At 40.7% G+C, this 14,497-nt stretch overlaps 2 protein-coding genes and 1 long non-coding RNA gene across 6 annotated transcripts in view; 2 read left to right on the top strand and 1 right to left on the bottom strand.

Annotated features, from left to right (window-relative positions):
• The first annotated feature begins 197 nt into the window (after positions 1-197).
• Positions 198-4,267, top strand: LOC106923372 (uncharacterized). The gene is made up of 2 exons (XM_014996363.2): positions 198-1,487; positions 3,102-4,267. The coding sequence occupies exons 1-2, from the start codon at positions 1,156-1,158 to the stop codon at positions 3,649-3,651; spliced, it is 882 nt and encodes a 293-aa protein (XP_014851849.2). The 5' UTR covers positions 198-1,155; the 3' UTR covers positions 3,652-4,267.
• A 128-nt stretch (positions 4,268-4,395) lies between these two features.
• On the bottom strand, positions 4,396-9,243 carry LOC148156606 (uncharacterized). Its single transcript, XR_015764685.1, has 3 exons — positions 8,765-9,243; positions 8,261-8,508; positions 4,396-6,528 (listed from the first exon to the last, which is right to left on the bottom strand). It is a non-coding gene; the product is annotated as an uncharacterized LOC148156606 (long non-coding RNA).
• The window catches only part of LOC106923326 (zinc finger MYM-type protein 4-like), a 29,490-nt gene continuing 20,325 nt past the window's right edge, over positions 5,333-14,497 (top strand). For 2 of the 4 annotated variants that reach the window (XM_014996307.2, XM_088010518.1), the window contains exons 1-5: positions 5,333-5,599; positions 6,462-6,609; positions 6,726-6,820; positions 12,101-12,911; positions 13,827-13,946. In XM_014996307.2, the coding sequence (XP_014851793.2) occupies positions 5,333-5,599; positions 6,462-6,609; positions 6,726-6,820; positions 12,101-12,911; positions 13,827-13,946 (1,441 nt within the window). Of the gene's footprint in view, positions 5,600-6,461; positions 6,610-6,725; positions 6,821-8,370; positions 8,659-10,838; positions 11,207-12,100; positions 12,912-13,826; positions 13,947-14,497 lie in introns of those variants that run through there. The other 2 variants (XM_088010519.1, XM_088010520.1) reach the window with 2 other exon arrangements.

Here is a 14,497-nt window from a genome sequence, read left to right as displayed (position 1 = left end):
TTTGGTCCATCTGATGATGCATGTCTTAAATATTAAATTATTATTTTAATCAGTTACCCAGTACTCGAGTAATCTTTTTACCATTTTGCTTACTTTTACTATCGTAAAAATGTTGAAGTAGTGCTGCTCTTACTGAGCTCAGGTACTCTCTGCTCTCTGTTGGCACCTGTTGAGGAGGTGAACGTATCGCCTGTGTTTGGCGGGATCGAGACAATCTGTGCAGCTCCGCCTCGCTGCCTTCAGCTCCGATATAACTAAGGCTAAAGGTGCAAAGTTTCCGCCGCGGCAACACGGTCCCATGCCCAGTGTTGGCTGTCAACCCTGGAGGAAGTCCAACCCAGACGCAGCAAGACAATCCGGACTCCATCTGGGTCAGGTTCACGTCTCACCTGAGCTGCTGGCGGGACGATGGTCCTGGAAGTTTGGAAGCATCATTACACCTGGGTTCTGGTGCCAAAGCTGTCAGTAATTAGATTATTATTGAAAATGGTTTTCAGCTGTTTGTGTAAAAATGCAGTAGTATCTGCAGCATCAGACAAATCAGGTGGAAAATTAATTATTTTCACTTCTGAGTTTGATTTTACATCTTTTGCTTGCAAAAAAAACTGCAAAACTAGAAGTTTACAAAAGGTTAAAAACCTGCAGAAGAAAAACAATCTGAATTGAACTGATTATTCTTAAATCAGCAAAACATTATAAATCATAAAGCGATAGTACGGAAGAGGATTAGGGCCATTTGGGAAAAAAGTTAATTCTTGTTTTTCTCAGAAGTTTTGACTCAAAATTCTGACTTTTTTCTCTCTTATTCTAACTGTTATCTTTTGAGAAGTTGTTTTTTTCCAGTGGCCCTAGTCGTCTTCCGTAGGATCGAGTTCATTCAAGTTAAAATGATTTAAAATCAAGCTCTTTGTTTATAGCCAGATTATTTGCAGTTGAGAATCAGAGTTTGAGTCTTGTGAACTTTTAGCGCCTTCATCTGTTTCTAGGCGGAATATCTTGGATTATGATATATTTTTTAATCCTGCGGTTTTCAGAGCTTTTCCCGTTTTGCCTCAGCAGCTGTTTGGTTGTAAACCGAGCCGGAGGAAGGAACAGTTCACCTAACGCCCAGCTGAGCAGCTCCAGCTCTGCATCATTAATGCTCATGTATCATTCATGCCGGTCCCAGTAAAACGCACACCTGTAACGGTACATCCACCATCCGCCCCCTGCGGCATGGCAGCGGCCTGGCAGGTTCACCTCGCTCCCATCCTCATGACAGACCCAGCCGAGAAGCTTCCTGCAGGAGAAGCGTCCCAGATGAGCGGAGCCGGTGCCGCCGCTCCCCCGGCGCTCCTCAGCGGGCTGTGGCACTGCGGGTCCGTCCAGAGGAACAGCCGCCTTCTGCCCGGCTCTGTGCCGCCTGGACTCCGGAGCAGAGCCCCGCTCAGGCTGCCGTCTCTGACGGCCAAAGCACCCCGCAGGCGGAGCAGCATGGCCCGCCTCAGGTAAAATCACCCGAACGATAAAAACTCTGAGCTAAACCTCACCTCAGGTTATTGAATTAAAAATAATATTTACTGCTAAATGCATAGCAAAGATGACATTATGTAATGTTGAAATACAACATTAAATACTGCTATAAATTAATCTAAAATGCAACAAAGAAATAAGCAAATTGTAATAAATTGTTTGATTTTTAAAGTTTGAGGGAAGTAACTATCAGAGTTGAGAAGTAACTAGCTACATTTATTAGTTACATCTAAATAAGTAAATTTAAATACAATTAATTCAAGTACCTTACTCATCTATAGCTAATAAATTATACTACAGAGTTAAAGATTTTTGAATAAATTAGGTAAACCTTACTTACTTCACCTAAACCATGTTACATTAATCAAAAATAAGTAAAAATGATAGATTTGTTTTTATAAGAAAAAAATCGATAACATGAAAATGTTAATTTTGTAGATTAAAATTAAATTATTAGTTACTTAATTAGTATCAACATTTATTTACACACACACACATATATATAAATAGAGAGAGAGAGAGAGAGTGTTGAGGGTCGTAGTCTGAAACACGTTGACGATCTCCTTTAAATTATGTGTACAACATTTAAATGTTAATCAACTGAGTTTTTATATTTCAGGCACTAAATTTGAACAAATCACAGAAATTAAATGGCATTTCCATCACAAAATTGATGTTTAATTAGTTTATTGAATTATTTTTGCTGACCGCAGCTTCCCACAACATTTCTCTCCTAAGTTTCTTGTTGAGTCTTTAATTAACTAAAAACGGTTCTGAAAGTGCAGAACAGGGTCTAAGGTGATCTGTTTGGATGTGATGATCCTGCTTGCATCACTTTTCATTTCTAGTAAAAGCACCTTTCAGATCCCAGGCTGGCTGAAATTACACTCCGATTGTTTCCTCCTGGCCGTGTCCCAGTTTGACGGCTTTATGTGAACCGGTCCCGCCGCCGGTGACCCGTAATTCTCAGTGGGGTAAAACTGATCCGCACCTTTAATTGAGAGAAACCCGAGTGACACTCTAATGCACCTCGGGGGTCAAGTACTGAGGTTAAGCTAGCCGACGTTAGCTCCACTGAAAGATTAGCTTTACGGTAGTATAGCAGTTTTTGGCCTTTCAGGCGAAAATATTAAACCTGCCTATTACTTTCACATATTTATACTTAGCCAGAATAAACATTTAATCATTTTAATAGACGGTTTTGGAGAAAGACCATGCTAAAGTACCGTATTATTAAATCTGGATACATTTGTCTCATTTCCAGCAATTTATTTCTCCAAAATGAAAAATAGGAATCCAAGAAGAATAAAACAGTATTTGTAGTACTTCTTAATAATCAGATGGTTCAAAATATAAAATGTGTGTCAATTTTGGTACATTGAAAAAATAAAAAACTTTTATATTAAGTTGTTCTTTGTAAATTTTAATCAATTTTACTTATTTTAAGTACATGTCCTATGGCACCTAGAGGCTTCCGTAGTCCAGAGCTGCACAGTGTCCAGGTTCCATTCATCAAAATGTGTTTAAATGCTTCAGGTTATCAATCTTTATCAAACTCAGAGTGGATTCCATGTTTTTTGTGTCTCCAGCCTGAGCGAGCCGTCCCTCCTCTCCCCGGGTCAGGACCTCCAGTTGGATGGATGTTCTGGGTCTCGTCTCTTCAGCTGTTTACAGATGCGGCCTCCACCCCCTCCACCTTTCAGCAAACCCCCCACCCTGCTGCCCTGCAGGAACTGCGATCAGCAGCAAAACCAGCAGCTCCAGAGCTGCGGCCGACCGGCCTACATCCACTTCTCCCGGGCCATCCGGCCCGCCGCCCGGCCCGCTCCGGTGAGGCGGCACTCACACAACCCAGATGTGAGCGGGGAGATGCTGCAGGGTGACTTCCGGCGCCGCAACTCCTCTTCCTGCCAGGGAGAGACTCTGTTTGTGGTGGGGAAGCCGTGTTTCCTGGGCTGCGGCCCGCGGCCCACTGCCGCCGCCAGGCCTGCAGGTCGAGCTCAGCTCCACGTCTTTCTGCCCAGCGAGGCCAAACCGGAGGAGGCGGACCAGGAATCCGTGGATGAAGGCTTCATGGATGAACTGGACTGCAGGATTACAGCTCTGAAGCTGCAGCACACCCTCACCAACAACTCCTAGAAAAAATTAATTTCTACCTTGATCTGACTAGCGTGCTCCAACCAGTTTGTGGACCTTGACCTCTGACCCTACCAAGAGTCTGACCAGAAGAGTTTCATCATCAGATGTCAGAGCTTAAATGGAGGGATTATTTTTTTCTTTATGGTGTAAAAACCATTGGATGAATATTTCTAATAACTGTCAGTGTTGCAAAAAGTGGATATAAGCTCGATATGCTATGTGGGCGCTGCACTAGAAGGGGCGCCAAACAACGGCATAAAAATTATTTCTAGTCTGCATTTTCTGTATTTGGCAGCTGTGTATGGTGCGTTATATAAGAGTCACGCTGCAATACACACCAGAAAGTACAAAGTTGCACCACTGTATGTTAGTCTTATACTGTATATTGTTATCATTAGTATTAGTGTTAATCTTGTTTTTTATATATTGTTTTTAACATTTTAAGAACTTTTTTGTGTGAACCTTCATATCATTTTTTCTGTTGCTCCTTAATTTCCCCTTTGCTTAACAATAAAGGTTGTTTCTGTTCTGAAACATCATCAGAGAAGTGAAGAATATTATGAGATTTCTGAACTAAATACTCAACTAATAATTAATATCAGTTGTTTATCATTTACTCCCGTGGTCACATATTTAAATGAACCTTTAAAGATGTATGGAGAAAGAAAAACTGGAATAAAAAAAATACATCCAAGTTTATACAGTCATACTTTCAGAAAATAACAACACAGAGGAATCAGCTGCTGTTTTAAATGTGGGGCGATTTTTATTATTGACATTAAACAATATTAAACTAATTATTGCCAACAGTAATAACACTAATTTTATACTAACACTAATATTTATAATCAGTGTTATAAGAACACTAAATATACCAAGAATATTTTAAAAATATGTAACTTCTTTTTATATAATTTTTATTTAACCAGGTAAAACCCCATGGAGATCCAGATTTCTGGAGTTGAAACGTAGGTCGCTCCAGCAACACAACCTGGTTACACAAAAGTAAAACATATTATACACAAGTTCAAAACAAATTACTAAACAGTTTAAAAACAATACTCGATTAATACAGTCACATTGTTTATTTAATAAAACTCTCAAAAATAATTTCAATGAATTACTTTCTAAAAAAGTATTTTTATTTTAATATTTGTCTTATGCATTATCTTTATATGATCAGTATATGTTATGATTTGTTTGTTACATAATGTTTTAGTGTGTTATCACAGATACACATTTGTTTTATAATGAGAATTCAATGTAATGATAATGATCAAATAGCACTCTTCAAATAATATCTGAAAAGACAAAACAGTCAAACAGCTAATCATGTTATCATGGCTGTTAAGCACTAAATGTAAACATTACTGGTTGCAAATTTTTATATAATTTATTTTCTTTATCACCATTTAATAAATATCCAGCCACTGTCCACGGCGACCTGTCCTTTTTTAATTCAGAAAACCCTGTTTCTAACTGTATGGCCTGCCACTCACAATATGGCGGACAGACACGTTCCCCTACTGAGCTAAGTCTTCCGGGTCGAATGGAACACGGGACAACGCTTCCTGCCGCTACCAGAAGTACCGTTGATCCCGATAATGTAGGTCTGCCAGGACTGGGGTCAGGTTCCGGTTTCAACTGGGTCCAGACTGGGACCAGTTCGTCTCCACCGAATATGGTTTGCTGCTGTGCTTTCCCTGGCTGCGCTAACAGGGCCAACTCCTGGTCGCCGTACAGGTTCCACCGCATTCCGCTGGCGGACCTCCACCTCCGCATGTTGTGGCTATCGGTGCTGAGGATGGATGTCAACACGCCGCCAGCCTCGCTGAAGCATCTCCGCGTCTGCAGCGCTCACTTTACGGATGATGATTACATCGGGAAGAGGGAGAATAGTAAAGGACAGCTGCACCTGAAGGACCACGCTGTCCCATCCTTTTCACTGGTCAATTTTACTTTTTTCACTTTTTTTTATTTATTAGAAAAGTAATGTATAATGTTCAAAACAAGTCAGGGAAATAAATCTGACAGAACTGTTTTATGAACAGAGCTCGTAAAGTTTAATTTTGTAAATCAGACAATAAAAACAAACAAAAACAATTTCTATATATAATGAAGCATAAATAAGAAAGCATGATGTCGCTCAGAGCACAAAGCACAGAATTAGACTAAATAGATCTGCCCTAATGGATCAGACACACTGTCACAATACCAGATCAATACGGGACAGAGAAAGATGCAACTCTGGAATAAGGTCATGCTTGGTTGCAGATGACGTATTACCGACGTCACGCATTGCACTCTTATGCTTTTTCCTCTCTTTCCTACTTATTTGAAACTAGTTTTCATTTATGAGAGCAGAAAACTAAACCAAACTCATCCTGTGTTAAAAAGTAATCAACTTTAATCCCTGCCAGATCCCTAGAATCAAAACATCTGAAATAGAACCAGCTTGACAACATGAAGTAGGCTGAAAGATCCAGGAAACAAAATATCGTCCTCTGATCTGAAGAAAAACAACAGATGAGAAAAAGTCTGACATCTGTCATTCATGTCACTGGATTTTATTTAGCACTAAATTAAAAAAAATCATGCCAAACATTTGAAAAGTTTATTTGTAATTAAAAAATAGTTGATAATTTTGTGTTAATTATAATTATGGTTTGGAGCATGACGAGTCCCTGTTTGGTATCTGAAGTCTGGCTGTTATCAGTCATTAACACTGCTGAATTGTCATTAGTTAGCAGCTGTAAATGTGAGTGAAGCTCAGTAAACACACCTGCCTTCATGCTCTACTGCTCTCCCAGGTTCCTGTAGAGACCCTGGCAGCCGATACTGACCCAGAGGTGAAAGGTCATGGCGTCGACGAGTCGCCTGCATCCATTCAGAAGCAAACTGTTATTCTGAAAACACCGAGAACATCGAAGCCTCCAAAACCTCAGGTCAACAATAAAGGTTAATAATTAGAACGGCTACATTTTCAGTTTATTCTGACGGAAGGCAGGTGATCAGATGTTATTTAATAAATTGTCTTTTCGTATTGACTTTTTATTTTGCTGGTACATTTCCAGGAGCCCAGAATGTCCTGTTGATTCCTCGGGACCCCTACTGTGACGTCGTGAGTCGCTGGCAGCTTTCAGTTCGAGCTCGGCCGTTGTCAGACCCGGTTCGTTTGGTTTTCTTACAGATTTTGAATTTTGCCAAACTGTTGCACATTTTGTCAGGTTGCATTCTCCAACTTTAAATGGGAACTATTATGCAAAGTGAACTTTTTGAGTTTCTTCTGCTTCTAGAAACAATCCATTCACCAAAAAATAAAAAAATAAAAAATAAAAAACAGCCAAAAACATCCTGCCATTTTCTGTCAACAATTTACTGCATTTTGGTGTCTGGAAATCAAGCTCTTTCAAAAACATCCCGATATGGCGATTACAGTTGGCGGGCACTAACCGTCACCTAGCAACTATGGGGGCCTACAGGAGCAAATGTGGAGGAAACACATGAACGACGCAAACTACAAAACAAACTAACAGAACAAAGCAAATCCTAAAAACAGAAACAAAATGCTGCAATCACAGCATATAGAAATAGAAACTAAAGGGAAAATATCACCAATAGCAAAAACAATAGTAAGTATGAAATGCCGCAAAAAGGAAGTCCTCTTGACCACTAGTGGTAAATATGCTACTGTTTTATAATATTGTAAAATATACCATAAATTTTTCTGGACACCCAGTCTTTCCCGAGAGTCTTGTCACATGTGATTTAGTGGTCGATTCCCCCTGGTGGCCTGGAGGACTCTTGTTTTGTGGAATGAGTTTGCAGAGTTTATACTTGCTATTGTTTTTGCTATTAGTGGCATTTTTCCTTTTGCTTTTGTTTTCTGTAATTGCAGCATTTTTTCTTTACACTGTGTTTTGCTGTTCTGCCATGCGCACAAACGTCAAAACTAGCTGCAAACACATGAATGATGGGAACTCTAAAACACACAAAGGGACACAAATAATAAATAAATGCACCAGAAAAACGCTAGAAGCACTTAAACTGGAGGATATTTTAAATATGCAAAATAAAATATGACAACAAAAAACAACAAAAATCATATACAACCAAAATCAGAAATAAAATGTAACATGTTGATAATAATGCATGAGTTTTTCTTCTCAAAGACCAATACTCTTTAAATTTCTAAAGGACAATTAACACTAAAACTGAAAGATATTGTAAATGTTCAAAATAATCCAAAACAAAACTGAAAAACAGAAATAAAAACCACACACAACCAAAACCATAAAAAATGAATTATGAAATCTCCGTAAACAAAACTGCCGTTCAAAAATAATCACCCACCAGAAAGGAAATTCTGGCGTTCACTTTAATTTATTATGTGATTAATTGCTTAATTCCTTATTGCAGCAGTGTTATGTGGCAGTAATCAGGTCTGTGTGTGGCTGGAGATGGTTTAACAAAGAGGAGCCATTCACTTTTTCACACTCGGCCATGTTTGGATATTTACCCCTTAGTAATAAACACCTTAATCTAAAAACAGCATTTTATGTTTAATTGTGTCCTCTCTGACTGAATTTTAAATCAGAAAGGGACGAACCTTTTCACACCGCTGTGGTTCAGTCTGACTCCGGGCCACGAGGTGGCGGTAGTTCTCGTTTAAGTTGAGGTAAAGAAGGAGAAGTGTTCAGCTGTTTTTACCGCTGTACAATGCCTGGTGGAAAAGACAGGTGTTTTGTTGTTGACTGCTTTGACCAACATGCCTCCATGCACGTCCTCCCAGCCGAGGCGAACAGAACTAAGTGGCTCCGCTTCATCTTTGACGGAAAAGTCCCGTCCCTAGGCACACTGCCGAAGAAGATTGTAGTTTGCGCAAATCACTTCACCACAGACTGTTTTGAAAACTACCGACAGTATAAGGCAGGATTTGCATTAAGACTAAGACTGAAGAAAGGTTCCGTTCCCACTATTCGCTTCAAATTCGAAGATGACGGAGATGTAAGTACAGCATAACGAGTTCGGAGTGAACATTTAGCACAAGCTAACGCTAACAATAGGCTGATGTGTCTCACAAATAACGTTTTAATTTATGACCGTTAATTACCATTCAGAAACAGCTTCTGCTTGCCTGCTGGTTGAGAAGGAGCCTCCATTTCGTCTGCTTCTGGGTTAAAAATGTGTCGTTGTCTTGCGTATCTCTTTGCAGCCATTTGCACGAGTAGAAGGCGAGTTGAAAACATTGAGTTGGAGGCGTGGCCAGCAGCAGCTTATTTGCATAAAAGTGACAGAACATTAAAAACAGCTCGTTCTGATTGGAGCTATAAAAAAAGAGACCAAATTCAGGAGGCGAAGTCCACCTGAGTGTCAAAAAATGTGATGAGGATGTTTTATGTAGCCCATAGTAGGGTGTGCAACGGGTTCAAATGGCGAGAAGCGCTGCAAACCACAAAACTAAATAAATAAATAAATAAATGAAACAGAAAGACGTTTAAGTCAGAAAATAAAAACAACAAATGAAATACTGAAAAACCAAGCTGAAAATGCTGCAAAGCTGCTAAACAAAATGGAAGTCCTTCATAGAAAGTAGAAGTCCTCCATGCCACCAGGGGGAGTCTGGAGTAGGTACCTACGTTAGTATTCGAAAATATGTTAAAAATATGAAGAATATGTTCCTTCCTTCCTTCCTTCCTTCCTTCTTTCCTTCCTTCCTTCCTTCCTTCCTTCCTTCCTTCCTTCCTTCCTTCTGTTCTCTCTCTCTCTCTCTCTCTCTCTTTCTTACTTTAGACATGAGAATAAACACTTTGCTTTATTGTTTGTTGTGAGATTTAAGGTCTCAGTAACACAAGTTATACTGAAGTGTGATCATTAGAAATTTTAATTTTTCTAATTTTTCTAATGCAACATTTGATTGTTAACTTTAGGAAATTGTTTGCTTCAGTTATTTGTTTTCAGATCTTATTTGCTGACGATGTTTTCAGTTGTTGGCTCTGGTCAAAAATAGCATTTAGTCTTCCAAAAAAACTGTTCTTTATTAAATATATTTTGTAGGATCTGAAAATGTGTTTCTTTGATTTTAATTTGAGATTTTTTTAGTTTTTGCATATTCAATGATTTTTTTCTGTGCATTTTATTTTGGAATGCCTCTCTAATTATTTTATTAATGCATTCCTCAATTATTAGATCATGTAACTCAGATTTTAAGTTTTTCTAAGTAAACTAACTTTGCATAAATTCAATGAAACCAGCAGGAATCACTTTCTTTGCAGAAGCTCCTTTCATTACTCAATAAATATTTAACTAAAACAATAACACCCCATTTTCAATTCAGGTTTTGTTGCGTATAATTATTGCTTATAACGTCACAGTTATTTTATACAGTGCTGTTATGATGTGGAAGTTGTGCACATAATGCACTTAGAAAGACTGTTGGCCAAAATGTAGAATTATTAAGTACTTAGAAATATTCTGCTTTTTATTGTCTCAGTGGGAAAATTAAAGTGTAAACACAGCAAAGTGACGGGGAAACAAAGCATGCAGGTTCACACAAAGGTAAACATATAAAAACAGAATAAAGAATAAAACTGTACAGGAAGGGCAACATTTCAACATAAAATACTGTGCAGTTATTAAAAATATACTCTGATCCAAAGGGATGTGCAACTGAATAGAATAACAAATCTACAAAATGTGCTTGTGGATTTGTGCATTTTAAAAAAGTGAGAATAAAAATGGAAACAACAGAGATGTTATTGAAAAGAAGAGTCTGCAGATCCAGATAAAAAAAATATGTATATAAAAAAACATTTTGGGCTTGATGTTTTTCTCTTTTTTTCTTTTTAGCTCTGACAGAAAATAAGTTTCCAAATTTTTGTTTCTGAAAAGAAAAAAAAAATGCAAATATGACAATAAAATTCAAATTCACAATTTCCAGAGTTGTTGTGATAGCAAATAATATTTAAATAATGAGTATATAATTTTAGTAGCAGAAAAAGTTTGGCTTAAAGTCACGTCTGGATATGTCAAAAACAAACAAACAAAAAAAACCCAAACATAAACATAAAGTTGTTTCTAAGCTTTATTTGTATTTTTAAGTGCGGGACTCACCGTAAATTTAGCAATAATACAGCTCCCTGGATATCTTTTATGCAAAATGTTGATTTGTTAGTCTTCAGTTTGAACTCTCCAATTACTACATTATTTATTATCTGTTGTGAGCGTAAAACGTTTGTGACTTCACCAAAACTCAAGTGATTCGATTTAATAACCTGCCGTGACGTCACGAACATGCTGATTTTATTTACTACCGCTTGGGGGCGGTAATGTGTAATTCCACAGCGTTACCCACCGACAATAAACGCCAAGAAGAATCAAAAAAAGCATTCTGCAAAAAGCCGTGTAGTTGGAATAAATGTGAAGTAGTTTTCCAGATTTACAACCGACCGGAGGAGAAAACACTCCATCTCAGACAGTTTCTGGTGCAAACATGGCGGAAGCTGGAGACGGAGCCGAGCAGCAGGCCAGCTATCAGGTCCAGGTCAGCGGCGCGGTAAGCTACAGTCTGCACGCTGCGTTAGGCTGGAACAAGATCTTCATAGCGGGCCCAGATACGCCCAGCAGGGGAAGGAGTGAGCCTGAGGGGGCAGAAACGGTTTATTGAGACCGAAGAGTGGAGAAACTGGTAGCTAACCGGACAACGGGGGATAAACAGAAAGGGTAGCTTGGTTTAACAGGCGGACGGTTAGCCACAGGTTCTGCTTTCTATTGAACGGTTTAGATGTTTAGCGATCATGGATGAAGCAAAAAAAATTGCATTTCGGAGAGAGAAAAACAAAGCAATCATGCTCAAACTGACCCTGCAGCCGCTGCAGCAAGACGCTAACAAATATCGCGAGATTGCAAAAATGAAAAAGGAAAATAAAAACTCAGACAAATCAACACGATGTAATTTATGCTTTTGTTTATTTTATCTGCTACACAGCCTCTAAATGTTTTGTCCATCCACGTTACCTTTAGCTTTTTGATACTAGCTACGTGGTAAAGTTGTGTTGTAATGAAAGAGGGAGACATCGCGAGAATTGCCTGGCCATTGGGGATTTTTGATTCATGAATGCGATTAGTTGTTTTATGACCACGAGTTTAAAGAAAACCAGCTATAAAACATTTTATATGCAAAGATTATGTAAATTAATATTTTTTATTACTGAAGTGTGGATAGATGAGTGAGCTTAAGATAATATTTACTCTTGAGCCGAAATTTCTGACTAAACATAATTGAATTCAGATTTGAGGCATCAAAAAAGTGAATATAAATGGTTGAATATTTTTTTTAAAAAAAGGATTCAGCAACACTGACATACTGTTTAATAGATTCTCAAAGTTTCATAACCTTAAGTAAGGATAAGTGTCATGTTGTTATCTAAATAACTGTTTCTCTTCTCAGGCGACACAGGAAACAGACAGCGACTCCACAGACGCCGTTTCAGGACCAGGAATGTCAAAGGATGCAAGAGATCAGAAGTCTGTTGGCGAAGCTTCGCCCGTTGTGTCTGAGCACAAAGAGGGCGGCAGCAGCAGTGAGAACGAGACAGAAAGTCAGGAAGCCAAAAGTGACGAACTTAAAAACGATGAATCTTCTTCAGAGGCCGTTTCTCCTCGTGATGTGCTGAAAATGGTTTACGTCGACGAATCAGAGGACAGCGAAGAAAAACCGGAGGAGAAAGAGGACAAGACGATGGAGGGAGCAGACATCAGTGAGATGGATGCCAAGACTGATCTGAAAGAGGACGAAAAACAGACAAACTATGAAATGGAGGAGGAACAGGAGAACAGGAAGGAGGAAGGGGAGGAGAACAGGAAGGAGGAAGGGGAGGAGAACAGGAAGGAGGAAGGGGAGGAGAACAGTAAGGAGGAAGGGGAGGAGAACAGTAAGGAGGAAGGGGAGGAGAACAGTAAGGAGGAAGGGGAGGAGAACAGGAAGGAGGAAGAAGAGGAGAACAGGAAGGAGGAAGAAGAGGAGAACAGGAAGGAGGAAGAAGAGAACATGGAGGAGGAAGAGAGCAGGATGGAGGCGGAGGAAGAGGACAGCAGGACATCAGAGGAGAAATCGTCATTTGCTGCTAAGCTGAGCGCGTCTGCAGCCGACGACCTTGACGAGATGATGGACATCGGGACGGTGGACCAGATGGAGCAGGAAGCTCTGATGAAGGAGGAGGATGAGGAGCAGAACCGCTCACCTACAAACACAAACACAGGTATGCAGTGTAGTTTTTCCATTAAATTTTGATACAGCCAAAAAAATAAACCTCATCCATGCATCAAAACTTTATCAAAAATGGGAATTTTTGAGAAATTGCTATGTTTCCATTAAGAAAACGTTTTTTCGAAATGTTAAATTGTGCAATTATGTGTTCAATGGAAAAGCAATCAGTAACAATAAACATCGTAATAGATATGTTATCAATATCAGTTGAAAATGGTAATAAAATGTTCAACCGCACAGCATTCTGGGAGATGTAGGCAGAGCATCATCTTGTGTGGCTAAGCTAGGATGGTGGCATCAACTAACCCTCTCTCTCTTTGGTTACCTAGCAACAACCTGCTGAGCAACTTGCACAGCAGCAGTTTCAGATTTTACCGCTGTGCATCATAACTGCTTAAATAGAAAAAGCAGCGTGTAGCCAAAGGAGAAAATGAGATAAACGTCTCTGGAGGAAACTGAGGGTAAAACAGGAAAGGCTGCATCTCGATTTGGCAGTATTTCAGATATTTGGAACCAAAACTAGTCAATAATTACTGATATCTACTGATATGAAACGTTTATATGGTGAGATGTTTTTCAGCCCTAAACACACCCTGAGAAAAACTGGATGTAAACGGTCAACATGCAGAGCAGCAGTGATATGAATGAGCAGCACGAAGGCGTAAAAGCATCACGGCTTCGATCTGTTTTCCTAAACGGTCCGGTCCGGTCGGGGAGGCGTGAATGTGTAATCAAAAAGCGAACTCTGCTCTGCCTCCAAACCTCGGTCTCGGTTCGGTCTGAACGCTCCAAAAGCAAGAAGTGGACTACAGCACAGGGCATTAATGGACTCAAAACTGCAACATTTGTTACACTTTTCAGGTTTGAGGCGGTGGATTAATGTCTTGGTTTTTATTTCCCCTCGTAGTCTCCACACTGGAAGACGGAAACTCCGCTGAGGAAGAGGAGGAGGGAGCTGACGTGAAACCGTCAGCTTCAGATTTGATGCAGTCGAGCTCGTCTCCGTCTACGTCAGCGGGAAGCACAGGTAGGCGAGCCGACGGCAGCGAGCCGACGGCAGCGAGCCGAGTGGCAGCGAGCCGATGGCGGCAGAGAGCCGATGGCGGCAGCGAGCCGGGCTGCAGCGAGCCGATGGCGGCAGCGAGCCGATGGCGGCAGCGAGCCGATGGCGGCAGCGAGCCGATGGCGGCAGCGAGCCGATGGCGGCAGCGAGCCGATGGCGGCAGCGAGCCGATGGCGGCAGCGAGCCGGGCTGCAGCGAGCCGATGGCGGCAGAGAGCCGATGGCGGCAGCGAGCCGATGGCGGCAGCGAGCCGATGGCGGCAGCGAGCCGATGGCGGCAGCGAGCCGGGCTGCAGCGAGCCGATGGCGGCAGAGAGCCGATGGCGGCAGCGAGCCGATGGCGGCAGCGAGCCGATGGCGGCAGCGAGCCGATGGCGGCAGCGAGCCGATGGCGGCAGCGAGCCGATGGCGGCAGCGAGCCTCTCCGCTTCAGCTGCAAGGAACAGATCTGATGTAGCAAAGACCAAACGGCTCAGTGTTTGTCTTTATGGGTCTGGAACAATAATCCAGCTTTAA

This window comes from Poecilia mexicana, unplaced genomic scaffold (genome assembly GCF_051168715.1).
Source record: "Poecilia mexicana isolate PSO_F unplaced genomic scaffold, ASM5116871v1 scaffold_11, whole genome shotgun sequence".
Taxonomy (NCBI): domain Eukaryota; kingdom Metazoa; phylum Chordata; class Actinopteri; order Cyprinodontiformes; family Poeciliidae; genus Poecilia; species Poecilia mexicana.
This window is presented reverse-complemented; position numbering and strand designations above follow the sequence as displayed.